Source organism: Macaca mulatta, chromosome 11 (assembly GCF_049350105.2).
Source record: "Macaca mulatta isolate MMU2019108-1 chromosome 11, T2T-MMU8v2.0, whole genome shotgun sequence".
Classification (NCBI taxonomy): domain Eukaryota; kingdom Metazoa; phylum Chordata; class Mammalia; order Primates; family Cercopithecidae; genus Macaca; species Macaca mulatta.
The window spans coordinates 100,203,076-100,219,933 of NC_133416.1; the positions used below are offsets into that span (position 1 = coordinate 100,203,076).

The following is a 16,858-nucleotide window of genomic DNA, read 5'->3' on the forward strand; positions in this document are numbered from 1 at the left end:
TGGGGAGTCAAAAGTTATACATGAATTTCAGCTGCACAGGAGGTTGGCACCCAAATTGTTCAAGGGTCAACTACATATTATAAAATATAAAATATTATATAAATCACACCAAAGTATTTCTTTAATGTTTATTTCTTTAATGTTTATTTCTTTAATGTCCTGGAGACCATGATATTTCCAATTCTGCTTAGAAGCTGTTAAAGGCACAATGTTAAAATCTAGAGCTTGTCCAAGGTAGGAAGCCAAACTCAATGTTAAGGTAAAAAGGAAACAAACCTCAGAGAGACAGAGAGAGAGACCAACCAAGACCTTGTCTGTACCTTAGTATTGGTGGCATATGGAAAAAATAATTTCCCCTGAGAATCCATAACCACCAATAGCCCTCAATTAGATTAGTAGTCAGAATGTATGCTGTTATATAATCTGAAGAATTTCAAGCTCAGAGCTTAATTTCAGGCAGTCCCCAGTTAACAGCACCTCTCTAATGTTCCCATCCATTACGTGGAAGTGAATCATGATAAAGTTTTTCATCCTTGTTTTCTCTGAGTAGGCTGAAAAGGAAGAGAAAGAAGTAGAATTGGTCTTGCTGTCTCGGAGGTGGCAGAGGTGGAAGAAAATTCACATGTAAGTGGACCTGCGCAGTTCAAGCCTGTGTTGTTCAAGTGTCGGCTGTAATAACATATATGTAATACATAATGTTGAGCACTGGCAAAAGCAAATCCTCTCTGAAAGAACATCAACATAGACCACAAAGAGTTTCCACAAGAAAAGTTCCAAGGAACAAAAATTCACAATCGAAAAAAGTTTACAAAATATACAAGAGAACAAGCCACAAGCCATTATGAGTGACATCCAACAGAAAGAACTAGCAACAGAGTCAAACCTATAAAGTTTCAAATACTATAATGCTATAAACATTACCAGACAGAAAATATAGAATAATCGTATTTGAATGTTTTAATAAATAAAAGAGAAGCTTGAAAATTGAAGCAAAGAACAAGGAACTAAGAAAAAGAAAGATCAAATTTGAAAAAAAAAAAAAAAAAACAGAATTAGCTGGACATGGTGGCACATGCCTGTAATCTCAGCTACTCAAGAGGCTGAGGTGGGAGGATTGCTTGAGCCCAGAATTTCGAGGCTGCAGTGAAAGCTATGATTGCACCACTGCACTCCAGTCTGGGTGACAGAGCAAGATCCTGTGAAAAAAAGAAGAGGTGAGGCGAGGGGAGGGGAGAGGAGAAGGGAAGAGAAAGGAAGGGATGGGAGAGAACTGGAGGGGAAAGGAGGGGAGGAGAGGGGAGGGGAGGAGAGGGGAGGGGAGGGGAAAGGAGGAGAGGAGAGGGGAGAGAAGTAGAGGGGAGGAGAAGAGAGGGGAGGAGAGGAGACGGGAGAGGAGAAGAGGAAAGGGGAGGGGAGGGCACAGACAGGAAGGGACAGGAGAGGATGGGACAGGAGGGAAGGGGAAGGGAGGGAAGAGAAGGGGAGAGGGGAGAGAAGGGAAGGGAGGGGAGAAAAGGGAAAGAGAGAGGAGGGGAGGGGAAGGGGAGAAGGGGGGAAGGGAGGAAGAGGGCAAGGAAGGAAGGAGGGAGGGAGAGAGGGAGGGAGGGAGGGAAGGAAGAAAGGATAAAGGGAGGGAGGGAGGGAGGGAAGGAGGGAAGGAGGGAAGGAAGGAAGGGAGGAAGGGAGGAAGGGAGGAAGGGAGGGAGGGAGGGAGGGAAAAGCCGGTCACGGTGGCTCACGCCTGTAATCCCAACACTTTGGGAAGCCGAGGCGGGCGGATCACGAGGTCAGGAGATTGAGACCATCCTGGCTAACACGGTGAAACCCCGTCTCTACTAAAAATACAAAAAATTAGCCGGGCATGGTGGCAGGCACTTGTAGTCCCAGCTACTGGGGAGGCTGAGGCAGGAGAATGGCATGAACCTGGGAGGTGGAGCTTGCAGTGAACCAAGATAGCGACACTGCACTCCAGCCTGGGCGATAGAGTGGAACTTCATCTCAAAAAAAAAAAAAGAAAGAAAGAAAGAAAAAACTTCTAGAAATGAAAAAAAAAGACACTTAAAATGAAAATTAACGGGCATATTAAACAGCAGGTATTCTCCACAGCTGAGGAAAGATTTAATTAATTGGATAATACATTTTTTTAATCCAAAATGAAAAACAAAAAAGAAGGATATAAAATATAAAACAGACAAGACACGGTGGCTCATGGCTATAATCCCAACATTTCGGGAGGCCAAGGCAGGAGGATCACTTGAGGTCAGGAAGTCAAGACCAGCCTCCAACCAGAGTCACAGATGGAGACCCTATCTCAAAAACCAAAAAATTAAAAACTAAAACAGGGAGAGGTGCAGTGGCTCACACCTATAATTCCAGCACTTTGGGAAGCTGAGGCAGGAAAATTGCTTAAAGCCAGGACTTCAAGATCAGCCTAAGCAACATAATGAGATCCCATCTCTACAAAAAAAAAGAAAAGAGCCAGGCATGGTGATGTGCACCTATAGTCCCACTACTAGAGACATCAGATTGGGAGAATTGCTTGAGCCCAAGAGTTTGAGGTGCAGTGAACTATGACCACGCTCCAGCCCAGGCAATACAGCAAGATCTTGTCTCAAAAAATAAAAATAAAAATGAAAAACACATATAATAGAATAAACGATAAAGGGAGAAATGTTAACATACAGGAAGCCCCCAACTTAGGATAGTTTGACTTAAAATTTTTGGCTTTATGACTGATTTATCAAGATGTAACCCCATCATAAATCGAGGAGCATCTGTATATCTAATCTAGGTTTTAGATGGCAATATCGGAAAAAAATTGAGGCAACAGTCAAAGATAATCACCGAGAATTTTCCAAAACACTTCAAATACACATTGGTGTGTACAGAAAGCCCAATGAGTCTCAAGCAGGATTAAACACACACACACATATAACAGGAAATGAAAGAAAGAGACTAGAACTGATTGACTGACTGGCTGATTAATTTTTTAAAAACCACCACAGGAGTAGAGAAAAGGATCCCTTCAATAGAACCAAATAGACTAAAAGCAGTCATCTCAACAGTAACAATATGACTCAGAAAAAAGACAGAGATGGAAGTTTTCAATGTGCTGACAAAAAAAAAAGATCTGTATGTAGAATTTTATGCTCAGCAAAATCGTGTTTCAAGAATGAGCATGAAATAAAATTTTAGACCGAAACTGAGAGTCTAGCAAATCAGTCCTCATTTTAAAAAATCCTAAACGATGTACTATAACACGAAGAAAATAATTGTACGTGGAAGGCTGAAGATGCAATAAGGAATGGTAAACAACTATACTGGTAAACAATGGATAAATCTAAAAACAATAATAACCTCTAATTTGTGAAGATAAAAGAAAATAAGATAAATCTAAACTACTGAACCACAATACAAGTTGGGAAGTAGTGATCCATATCAAAGCATTCAAAGGTCCTTGAAACGGAAGGAGAGAAAAGTATTTTAGACATTATGTATGTTACAAAAGAAACAAAAATGGGCCGGGCATGGTCACTCACACCTATAATCCCAGCACTTTGGGAGGCCGAGGTGGATGGATCACTTGAGGTCAGAAGTTCAAGACTAGCCTGGTCAACAGGGTGAAATCCTGTCTCTACTAAAAACACAAAAAAATTAGCAGGGCATGGTGGCATGTGCCTGTAATCCCAACTACTTAGGAGGCTGAGGTGGGAGAATCATTTGATCCTGGGAGGTGGACATCGCAGTGACCCGAAATCACGTCACTGTACTCTAAGGCAACAAAGCAAGACTCTGTCTCAAAAACATAAAAAGAAAAGAAACACTAAATGAACAGAATATAATGCATAATATCCAAACTAGTAGCAGTACCCAGGACTAACCCCAGCAATGTACTCCACCACCATGTGAAGGTTGCTTACCAAAGGGCCAGCAAATAAGAATGAATAGCCAGAGAGGTAGGAAAAAAACCAGAAGAGTGTGGTATTACAGAAGCACAGAAAAGAGTGTGTAGTAAGGAAGTTAAATCCAAACTAAGGCAAAAAGAGAAAAAGAAACAGAAAAGCAAGATAAAGAAAAAGTACAAAGCGCAATAAAAATAAATCAATATACATCAATAACCAAAATAATTCAAAGGGGTTTTCCCAGTTAAAAGACACGTGTTACGCTGTTTGCCACAAAAAAAAAAAAAAAAAAAAAAACCCACCTAAAACAAAAGGAACAAAAAAATATGAAAATGAAAAGAAAGAAAAAGTCCAGGAGCAGTGGCTCACACCTATAATCCCAGAACTTTGGGAAGCTGAAGCAGGCAGATCACCTGAGGTCAGGTATTCGAGACCAGCCTGGCCAATGTAGCAAAACCCCGTCTCTATTAAAAATACGAAAAAAAAATTAGCCGGGTGTGGTAGCACACACCTGTAATCCCAGCTATGCAGAAGGCTGAGGCAGGAGAATCACTTGAACCTGGGAGGCAGAGGTTGCAGCGAGCCAAGATTGCGCCACTGCACTCCAGCCTGGGCAACAGAGTGAGACTCTGTCTCAAAAAAAAAAAAAAAAAAAGAAAAGAAAAGAAAGGAAGAAGAAGATACACAAAATACTAATCAAAACAAAACTGGGGTTATTCCACTACTATTAAACACCAATTCACCAAAAAGATATAACAGATCTAAGTAGATAAAATATGAAGCCAGTGACTGTAAACAGCATATTAGAGAAGTTTGGCTCTGAAGGAAAGCAAATAATAGATGGTACCTGAAGAGGGGATTTCAAGTCAGAGAAAAAGTTTTTGGTTTTGGTTTTTTTCATTTTTTTATTTTTTGGTGTTCTCTTCTTATTTGTTTTCATATCATATGGAACAAATTTGTATGTTATTGGGAATTATATGAAGTAGAGGTAAAAAGTGAAGTAGCAGGAGGGAGAGAGGATAAATTAAGAATGAAAAAGAATGGAATCCAGAGAACAAGAAAAAGGAATGAAATTTGATAAAAAGGACTTTTTTCCAGTGTAATAAAGTAAGAGAAAACAGGTATGGCATAGGTATGATAAAATAAGAACATTTATCTAATGGTTCCTATTTTCTCAGTTATATATAAGGTGACTGAGAGAAGGTTAAAAAGGGACAGATTTCAAAACAAAGAAGGTACAAAATAACTATCTCAGAAAGTAGGAAGTTAATCCTACTAATACGATATTAACAGTATTGCCAAGCACTGCACAATACCAATACCCATTGGAATTGTTTTTTGGTGTTGTTCTGACTGAGGTCAACTAAATTATTACTAGATTCCTTTGAGTTCATCATATCACAAACACAGTTTGGAACTTTTTCTTAAAGACATTTCCTGAAACTTGTTCTTAATAAAGTCCAACTGATACTTTTCCTCCCCTCTCGCAAATTTGTAAAATCTTACTATGGTTAAAATATATATACATGGAGACAAATAATAAACAGATGGTCAGAGAGAGACAAAACAGAATGATGAATGGACAAAAAGAGGACATATCCAGAAACGTATGCACAATACACAATTGTCAACCAAGAGGTGGAGGAGAGCAGAGAAAAAAGACTGGGTAAGGACTACAACTAGGCCTTCAAAGGGGCAACTGACAAAAGTGTCAGAGCAAACTGTGAGTGTCTTGATCTCTTCGTGGCAGTATTATGGGTCAGTGTTATGTTCTTCACATTCCTTATCTCCTTTTTTTCTATAATCATCCAATGTTACTTATTTATTAAAAATAATATTAATGCAACTAAAGCTGACTTTTCACATTTTTTGAGGTTTTTTCACTTATTTACAATACTTTCTCCATGCATTTTTAATATAATATATTTATATTTAATATAATGTCTTTAATATCAAAGACAAAAGTCCTTACAAAGTCATACATGAAGATAGTAAATAATATGTAAATTTTATAGATAACCCAGTTTTTCCTTAGTGCAATAGTTCATGACAGTACACACACATAGATACTAATTAACCTGTAATTCTTTATAAACACACATTTTAAAATCTTCAGTGAGATGGCATTAGCATTAAAGACAAATTGGCAATATTATTTTTCAGAGTCTTAATATACACTTTCTGTCTCACAACTAGGCACAGGTATATAGCTACAAGTATGTTTCAAAAGTCACATTCCAACTTATAAGAAAAACTTATGAGAAATTTTCCTATACAAATCACCAATTGTTACACCAAATATTTGCTCATTTTCCCTTAAATACTATTGAATTTTATTGCCAAGTTATTATCATACCTCTGAAGAGCTTTCATTATTGACATCCACTGTGTTTATAGGAGTTGCTGATGAATCTAAATCAGAACCTTGAGAGCCAACTCTCCCAGGAGTCTGGAACACAAACAGAAGGGGGAAAAAAAAGCAGACATTAACAATATATTCATAGGCCATTTAATAATCTAAACCTTTTCACATAAGAAAAGTAGATGTCTTTACAATAATAACAGCACCAACAGTATCCTTTATGGAAGACTGTACCTAATGCTGTATCAGAATCTTTATATATATGCATTTCTCTCATTTTCAGTCACTTTAAATTAATAAAATATATACAACGCTTTTCAAAGTCTTCAAGTCACCTTCACGAAACATCTTATTTAATCAAAATGACATCTCTTAAGACAGATAAGATGGATGTTATCTCTGTAGAGAAGAAAACAGATTTAAAGTAGGAAGTGACTTGTTCACCACTGTACTCTTTTGTTTTGGTTGTTTTTTGAGTTGGGGTCTTGCTCTGTCACCCAGGCTGGAGTGCAGTGGTGCAATCTCGGCTCACTGCAACCTACGCCTCCCAGGCTCAAGTGATCCTCCCATCTCAGCCACCCAAGTAGCTGGGACCACAGGCACACACCACCACACCCAGCTAATTTGTTGTATTTTTGGTAAAGACGAGGTTTCACCATGTTGCCCAAAATGGCCTCAAACTCCTGAGCTCAAACAATCTGCCCACTTCCGCCTCCCAAAGTGCTGGGGTTACAGATGTGAGCCACAATGCTCAGACTACCATTGTACTGTTAACAAAAATCAGAAAGTCCTCAAGATGCAAGCTCAAGGAGGAAAAAAAAAGAAATCAGAAAGTTCTCAAGATCCAAGTTAAAGCAAAAAAATCAGAAGATGCAGAACTAAAACGCAGATCTGATTTCTTTGACAATGCTTTCTCTTTTTTTTTTTTTTTTTTTTTTTTAAAACAAGAGTCTTGCTCTGTCACCCAGGCTGGAGTATAGTGGCACGATCTCGGCTCACTGCTATCTCTGCCTCCTGGGTTCAAGCAATTCTCCTGCCTCAGACTCCTGAGTAGTTGGGACTATAGACACATGCCACCATGTCCAGCTAATTTTTTTGTGTGTATTTTTAGTGGAAACAGGGTTTCATCATGTTGGCCAGGCTGTTCTCGAACTCCTGACCCCAAGTGATCCCCGCCTTGGCCTCCCAAAGTGCTGGGATTACAGGCGTGAGCCACAGCACCAGCTGGCAATGCTCTCTTTTCTACACAAACTAAAACTACAGTGATTCAAGTGTGCAAAAAAGACCAATGCAGCCCAAGTTATCAAGTCCCCATCACCTACCATTCAAACCAGTCATTAACATCCATCTCCAATACTTGATATGACACCATCAGAGGCACATTTTGAAGGGTTAAAGCTCTTTTCCCCCTGCACCATTTATCACTTAGCATTATCATTTATTAAAATCTAGGTGTTACTTTTATATCAAATTGCTTTTTGGATGAATTTGAAACATAGTAAAACACTGCGTAAAAAGAGATTTAAAGCACAAAAACTGACTCAATAATACTCATCAAAAAATATATAGGTACATGCTAGCATTATCCACACTTTACACATGAGGGAACCAAGGCATAGAGACTAAGTAAATTGCCCAAAGTCAGATGGGTAATAAAGGGAAGAAGGGATTTTAATTAGAGCAGTATGGCTCTTAATCACTAACCAATACTCCTTCTCTGTTAGACATCTCCACTGAAATGCCCCTCAATCACCCAAGATTCAAAACACCTCACTACATATTTGCCTCAAGATGTGAACATCCTGTACATCACTACTAAATGTTCAACCTAAATGCCAAATAAGGATGAATTCATAATGCTATATTCATCAAAATGATTATAAAAACTACATACAATGGAAAAATATACATGATTTAAATTATATATGAAAACTACTGATATAAGAAAAAAGACTAAAAAGAAATATTCCAAAATTCAAATTATGATTTCTGTAGTAAAACAGGAATCTTCATTTTTATGTTTTTCAGTTTTAGTTTTTGCTACTTTTTTTTCAGAATTTTAGATCCACACTTGAATTGCTTTTATCTTGAAAAAAATGTTTTATGTTAAAGATAAGCAAACCTCCAGTTGAATAGACAGCATTCCTTTTTTTTCCCTCATGCAGATACTTTGCACATTTATTTAGAGGCATATCTCATTTTATTGTGTGTCACTTTATTGCACTTTGCAGATGTGGTGCTTTTTAGATATTGAAAGTTTGTGTCAACTCTGCCGTCAAGCAAATCTATTGCTGCCATTTTTTCAAAAGTGTGTGCTCACTTTGTATCTCTGTGTCACATTTTGGTAATTCTCACAATATTTCAAGCTTTTTTATTATTATCATATCTGTTATGGCGACCTGTGATGAATGATCTTTGAAGTTACTGCAATTATTTTGGGGCACTACAACCCATACCCATATAAGATGGCAAACTTAATTGATAAATGTTGTATGTGTTCTGACTGCTCCACTCACTGGCCATTTCCCAGTCTCTCTCCCTTCTCCTTGAGCCTCCCTATTCCTTGAGATACAACCATATTAAAATTAGACCAATTAATAACCCTATAATGGCCTCTAAGTGTTCAAGTGAAAAGAAGAGCTGCTCATTTCTCACTTTAAATTAAAAGCTAGAAATGATTAAGCTTAATGAGGAAGGCATGTGGAAAGCTGAAACAGACCAAAGGCTAGGCCTTTGTGCCAAACAGCCAAATGCGAATGCAAAGAAAAAGTTCCTGAGGAAATTAAAAGTGCTACTCCAGTGAACACACAAATGATAAGAGCACAAATTGCTGAGAACATTTTAGTGACCTGGATAGAAGTTCAAACCAGCCAAAACATTCCCTTAAACCAAAGCCTAATTCAGAGAAAGGCCATCTCTTCAATTCTACGAAGGCTGACAGAGACGAGGAAGCTGCAGAAGAAATGTTTGAAGGTAGCAGAGGTCGGTTCATGGGATTTAAGGAAAGAAGCTGTCTCCATAACATAAAAATGCAAAGTGAAGCAGCAAGTGATGATGAAGAAGCTGCAGCAAGTTATCCAGAAGATCTAGCTGAGATAACTGATGAAGATGTCTACGTTAACAGATTTTCAATTCGGGAAAAAACAGCCTTCTATTGGAAGAAGATGTCATCTAGAACTACTATGGCTGGAGAAGAGAAATCAATACTGGGCTTCCAAGTTTCGACTTCCAAGCTTCAAAGAACAGGGTAATTCTTGTTAGGGGTTAATGCAGCTGATGACTTTTAAGTTCAAGCCAATGATCATTTATACCGCTCTGAAATTCCTAGGACCCTTAAGAATTATGCTAATGCTACTCTGTGCTCTATAAATAGAACGAGAAAGCCTAATTAATAGCACATCTGTTTACCACATGGATCACTGAATTTTTTTTTTTTTTTTTTTTGAGACGGAGTCTCACTCTGTTGTCCAGGCTGGAGTGCAATGGCCCGATCTCGGCTCACTGCAAGCTCCACCTCCCGGGTTCATGCCATTCCCCAGCCTCAGCCTCCTGCCTCAGAGTAGCTGGGACTACAGGCACCTGCCACCACGCCCAGCTAATTTTTTTTTTTTTTTGTATTTTTAATAGAGACAGGGTTTCACCGTGTTAGCCAGTATGGTCTGGATCTCCTGACCTCATGATCCGCCCGCCTCAGCCTCCCAAAGTGCTGGGATTACAGGCGTGAGCCACTGCGCCTGTCCAGATCACTGAATATTTTAAGCCCACTATTAAGAGCTGTTACTGGAAAAAAAAAATCCTTTCAAAAATATCGCTGTCTATTAACAAGTCACCTGGTCACCCAAGAGCTCTCCTGGAGGCATACAAGGAGTTTAATGTTGTTTTCATGCCTATTAATATAACATCCACTCTGAAGCCCATGGATCAAGGAGTAATTCTGACTTTCAAGTCTTATTATTTAAGAAATATATTTTGTAAGGCTATAACTACTATAGTGATTCCTCTGACAGAACTGGGCAGTGTGTGTGGAAAACCTTCTAAAAAGGTCACCACTCTAGATGTGATTAAGAACATTTGTGATTCATGGGAGGAAGTCAAAATATCAACACTAACAAGAGTTTAGAAGTTGATTCCGACCTTCATAATGACTGTGAGGGGTTCAAGACTCCAGTAGAGCAGATACAGTGGAATCAGCAAGAAAACTAGAATTAAAAGTGGAGCCGGAAGATGTGACTGGTAATTTTCTTTTTTTTTTTTTTCCTCAAGACGGAGTCTCACTCTGTCACCAGGCTGGAGTGCAGTGGCGTGATCTCAGCTCACTGCAACCTCCGCCTCCCGGGTTCAAGCGATTCTCCTGCCTCAGCCTCCTGAGTAGCTGGGACTACAGGTGCATGCCATCATGCCAAGCTAATTTTTGTATTTTTAGCAGGGACGGGGTTTCACCATGTTGGCCAGGATGGTCTCGATCTCTTGACCTCGTGATCCGCCCACTTTGGCCTCCCAAAGTGCTGGGATTACAGGTGTGAGCCACCGCGCCCAGCATGACTGATAATTTTCATGACAAAACTTTAATGGAGGAGGAATGGCTTCTTAGGGATGAGCAAAGAAGGTGGTTTCCTGAGATGAAATCTACTACTGGAGAAGATGCTGTGAATACTGTTAAAATGACAATCAAGAATTTAGAATATTCCATAAATTTAGTTGATAAAGCATCAGCAGCTTTTGGGAGGACTGACTCAAGTTTTGAAGGAAGTTCTATTGTGGGTAAGATGCTATCAAACAATGCTACAGGGAAATTTTTCATGAAAGGAAGAGTTAATCAAAGCAAAGCAGCAAACTTCATTGTTATTCTAAGAAACTGCCACAACTCCAACCTGACCAACATGGTGAAACTCCGTCTCTACTAAAAATACAAAAATTAGCCATGCATGGTGGTGCACGCCTGTAATCCCAGCTACTCAGGAGGCTGAGGCAGGAGAATCGCTTGAATCTGAGAGGCGGAGGTTGCAGTGAGATTGCACCACTGAAAGAAAATAAAAAAAGGAAAAAAAAGAAATTGACACAGCCATCCCAACCTTCAGAAATCTCCACCCTGGTCAGTCAGCAGCTATCAGTATAGAGGCAAAACCTTCCACAAGCAAAAAGATTATGACTAGCTGGGCAAGGTGGCCCACATCTGTAATCCTAGTGCTTTGGGAGGCCAAAGCAGGAAGATCGCTTGAGACTAGGCATTTGAGACCACTCTGGGCAACATAATGAGACCCCATCTCTACCAAAAAAAATACAAAAATTAGCAAGGTGTGGTGGCATGCACCTGTAGTCCCAGCTACTAATGAGGCAGGAGAATAGGGTCTGGAGGCAGGGAACCTAAGGCTGTTTCACAGCGACTTCCTAGAACTAAATTGAAAGGAAAACCCTAACTTTCCACACCTAAGTAACAAAAGGACCAGAGGCTACTCCCTTTAACCTTTTCTGCACGGCAGATGGGAAATTGGCTATCCACAACAAATCAGATTGCAGGCAACTCTTCATTTGCATAGAAGTATAACTGTGTAGCTTCACCCTAGGCTCTGAATGGTTGCCTTTTGCAACCAATCAGATGTTTGCACAGGAGTGTGACCTCTGTAATTTTACTTCAGCCTCTGGTTGGCTGCTTTCTGCAACCAACCAGACTGATTGTGGGCTACTACTTCATTTACATGAGGTGAGCGTGAAGTGGCTAATGGGAAACGTCCAGGGAGTATTTGGACCCAAGAAGATTCTGCATCCAGGCCCTTGAGCCGCTGCTCAGGCCCACTCCCACACTGTGGAGTGTACTTTTGTTTTCAGTAAATCTCTGCTTTTGTTCTTTTGTTGCTTCATTCTTTCTTTGATTTGCTGGGCATTTTGTCCAATTCTTTATTCAAAACGCCAAGAACCTGGACAACTTGGCAGTCACAACCCTCTACCAGTGACACTAGGAAGGCTGAAGTGGGAGGATCACTTAAGCCCAGGAATTCAAAAATACAGTGAGCTATGATCACACAACTGCACTATAGACTGGGTGACAGAGCGAGACTCTGTCTCATCAAAGAAAAAAGATTACAAATCACTGAAGGCTCAAACGATTGTTAGCATTTTACAGCAATAAGATATTTTTAAATTAAGGTATCTACTTAATTAGACATAATGCTATTGCACACTTAATAGACTACAGTATGCTGTGAATATAATTTTTATATGCACTGTGAAACCAAAGAATTTATGTGACTCATTTTGTTGCAATACTCGTTTCATTGCAGTGGTCTAGAACCAAGCCCGCAATATCTCCGAGATATGCCTATATACAAGTATGCCTATATACTTGTATAATTTTTATATAAATCGGGAAACTAGAACAAATACAAAATAACAACCAGTAATTAAAGCTACAGAGAAACTCCCAAACTCTTCTTAAACATACTTTTTCAAAGAAGGGTATAAGATTAAACTTTTATTTCATATTCTGGATACAGTATTAACCTAGCATGCCATGACAAGGTGGAAATAAAATGATCTTGAACCTTTTTTAAAATACTTATGTTCTTTAGGATTCTCAAAAGAACTCAGGGTTCTGTGAGGTTCTGTCAACCAAAGATGACAAAGAAGGAACATTATAGCTGGGTGAAATGGCTCACGTCTGTAATCCTAGCACTTTGGGAGGCTGAGGTGGGTGGATCACTTCAGGTTAGGAGTTCGAGACCAGCCTGGCCAATATGGTAAAACCCCGTCTCTACTAAAAATACAAACATTAGCTGGGTATGGTGGTGCACACCTGTAATCCCAGCTATTCGGGAGGCTGAGGCAGGAGAATTGCTTGAACCTGGGAGGCAGAGGTTGCAGTGAGCCGAGATCGTGCCACCTCACTCCAGCCTAGGTGACAGAGCGAGATTCCATCTCAAAAAAAAAAAAAAAAAGGAACATTACTGTGTAACTATGTCTTTTTCTTTTTTTTTTTTCTTTCTTAGAGACGGGTCTCACGATGCTGCCCAGGCTGGTCTTGAACTCCCAGGCTCAAGTGATCCTCCGCCCACTTCATCCTCCCAAAGTGTTGAGATTACAGGCAAGAGCCCCTGCACCCAGCCTATGTTTCAATAAAGATGGTTAGAGAACATCAGAGGCACAGTTCAGAAAGAGACAGGCACTCTACTAATGAGAAAAAAAAAAAAAAAAAAACAGAAACATTGTTAAGAGATGGAGGAGGCAATAACTATCCTGTCCAAGAATAGTAGCAACCACCACACCAAGGCTTATCGAAAACAGGTAGAAAGTGGCAGAATTTCAATAAAGTACTAAAGATGAAGAATGCAAAATGAATCTCTGGCCAAAGGCAAAAAAAAAAAAAAATGAGAGGAGCTGGATATGAGGAGTCTCCATTTGGTTGTCAGTATCAGGAGACACTACCCAAAATGATGAAATTGTAAGGCTTTCATCCTCAGAGAAGTCAGAGAAGGTTAAGCCAACCAATACATGAGTGAAATAAACATGAATTTTAGATACCACCTATCTAGATCAAATCCCACTTCAGCCTAACTTCAATTTGCTACAGGCTTTAGAGAGGTTGCACTTATTGCCAGGTCTCAGAACCTGAGCACTACCTCCTGCCTCAGCATGGTTGCTGACCCTTCTTCTGGGAAGTTTCCACTTTCTAGACAAGCAGACAAAGCTTGTGAAATAATCAAAGCAGTGATGCCAAGGATGTCATGGCAGAAGGCCTGGGTTCCTGAGCCACTGAGAGCTCACAGGGCTGAATTTGACATTCCTGATGCATTACAGAGGCACATTCATCCTGCTGACACTGTAATCTGTCCTCATTGGGAAAGTCAGGATCATCTTCCTGGGCACTGAACAGGGTCAGCTTTTAATCTAGTCTCTTCACTTTGTGGTGGGACCAAAGGTGCTGGAAGAATTAGGGGAGAGGGAGCAGCGGGCCTCTATTTTCTCCTTCCTCTTGCTCAGTCTCATTTTCTTTGTCCTTACAATCTTCCTAAAATGCCTATGCTTTTTTGGAAGTTGATCTAGCTTTCTTTTCTGGACTGGAGGCACAGCAGGATATTGTGAAACCTCAGCCACATGACTCTTGGATGTCTCCTCTAATGGCTGTGATAATGATTCCAAACTTTTCTTCAGAGGGTCATTCTCCCTTGGGTGGAATTTATCTTCTGCATCTTGAGTATTTGGTGATAGGTTCAAGTGTTTTTTTTGTTTTTTTGTTTTCTTGTTTTTGAGACAGAGTGTCGCACTGTCTCCCAGGCTGCAGTGCAGTGGCGCGATCTCGGCTCACTGCAAGCTCCAACTCCCAGGACCACGCCATTCTCCTGCCTCCGCCACCCAAGTAGCTGGGACTACAGGCGCCCACTGGCTAATTTTTGTATTTTTAGTAGAGAGAGGGTTTCACCGTGTTAGCCAGGATGGTCTCAATCTCCTGACCTCGTGATCCACCCGCCTCAGCCTCCCAAAGTGCTGGGATTACAGGTATGAGCCACCGCGCCCGGCCCAGGCTCAAGTCTTTAGTGACATGTTTGGGCGATTGGAGATTCCTAAACTCTGTCACTGAGGTTTTTTTTTTTTTTTTTAACCTACTATGCTGATCCCAGCCAGCTTTGCAGAAACAAGGAATCACAACAAAAGGGACCAAAAGTCAAATGATTTTTTTAAAAAGGTAGTTAACACCCTGACTGTTTCCAATGATGTATCCTTAGCTATCACAGATACAGGAGGAATACTGATCTCAGATTTCTCCCCTCGACTTATCTAAACGCATTCAAGGGCTTTCAGAAAAAAAATCCTCAAGTTCTTCTCAGCCTAGGGAATCTCAGATTTCCTGGTACAGTATGGAGGAGCAGGCCTCAGTCTCCACAGTCCCTTTAAATTTTCCCAAAATCTAACATTCTAAAACTGTCTAAATTTATCCAGAGTATGTTTTTACTGTGTTCATTTAATGCCCACAAAATTTTCTTGTTTTCTTATCAGCTACAGTCCTGCCAACACCAAAGCAAGATTCATTCCCAAAATAATATAATTGAGACATGAATTTATAAATAAATAAAAGCCAATTCTGGATTTAATGATACATTCATGGATGTGGCAAAAAGTAAATGGCGAAAACGTTTTAAAAGAGCACTTACTTTGTTTTGTTTTTGTTTTGTTTTGTTTTGTTTTGTTTTGTTTGAGACAGTCTCGCTCTGTCACCCAGGCTGGAGTACAACAGGGTGATCTCGGCTCACTGCCATCTCGGCCTCCCAGGTTCAGTGATTCTCCTGCCTCAGCCTCCCCAGTAGCTGGAATTACGGGCACACACCACCACGCCCAGCTAATTTTTATATTTTTAGTAGAGACACGGTTTCACCATGTTGACCAGGCTGATCTCGAACTCCTGACATCAATTGATCCACCTGCCTCAGTCTCCCAAAGTGCTGGGATTACAGGCGTGAGCCAACATGTCCAGGCTAAATTGGATATTTAATATAAAGAACTGTTCTATAAAACTAGAAATTCATTTTTGATTCATTAACATTTCAATAGCTTCACACTACGATGGTATTAAGAATAATGAAAGATACTGGAAACAGGAAGTTATACTTCCAAAGAACTGTATTTTCCCCATTTCTGTTTCCTTTATTTTTCCAGATGCCAGATGGCTTTTCACTAAGGTTTTTCTTGACTGAGAGGAAGAAAGTAATTCAAAGAAATATTGTACTTTTTTTTATTTTTGTAAAGATGAAGTCTCCGTATGTTGCCTAGGCTCATCTCGAACTTACGGGCTCCAGTGATTCTCCTGCCTCAGCCTCCCAAAATGCTGGGATTACAGGTGTGAGCCACCATGGCCACCTGAAATAAGGTACTTCTACATAATCCTATTATCACCACCAAAAATACCCTTTCTCAAATTTGCCTAAAATAATCCTAGTAAATATACCTAAGTAAAGCCCAAGAGGCACAGGGAGTAAACGGGGAAAAAAACAAGGAAACCCTCACAAGATAGGGGTTTTGGATGTCCATATTTTAAGTATACTCCTCATGACTGCTGTTAAATTATCTAAGAACTTCTTGTTCTCTTTTTTTTTTTTTTTTTTTTCAGACGGAGTTTCACTCTTGTTGCCCAAGCAGGAGTGCAATGGCACGATCTCGGCTCATTGCAACCTCTGTCTCCCAGATTCAGGCGATTCTCCTGCCTCAGCCTCCCAAGTAGCTGGGACTACAGGTGCACGCCACCATGCCCAGCTAATTTTTTGTATTTTTAGTAGAAATGGGGTTTTTCCATGTTGGTCAGTCTGGTCTCAAACTCCTGACCTCAGATGATCCGCCCACCTCAGCCTCCCAAAGTGCTGGGATTACAGGTGTGAGCCATTGCGCCCAGCCTTCATTCTTGTTCTATTTTTAAACCACTAAAATTCCTTTATTTCAATGAGAAGTCCAAAAACAATAAAATTAACTCTAAATAAACAATATAAAGCATTCTGACTTTTTCACTTATAAAAGTTTTATTTTGCAAAAAGAATGGGATTGGAATGATTTATGCTAAAAATTTAAAGTGATAGGCTGGACACAATGATTCACATCTGTAATCTACCACTTT

The 16,858-nt window shown here is 39.9% G+C and overlaps 1 protein-coding gene across 4 annotated transcripts in view; it reads right to left on the bottom strand.

Moving 5' to 3' along the window:
* Positions 1–16,858, bottom strand: part of EEA1 (early endosome antigen 1) — a 163,193-nt gene that overhangs the window by 120,204 nt on the left and 26,131 nt on the right. For all 4 annotated transcript variants that reach the window (XM_077954757.1, XM_015152444.3, XM_077954756.1 and 1 more), the window contains exon 2: positions 6,259–6,351. In XM_077954757.1, the coding sequence (XP_077810883.1) occupies positions 6,259–6,351 (93 nt within the window). The remainder of the gene's footprint in view (positions 1–6,258; positions 6,352–16,858) is intronic.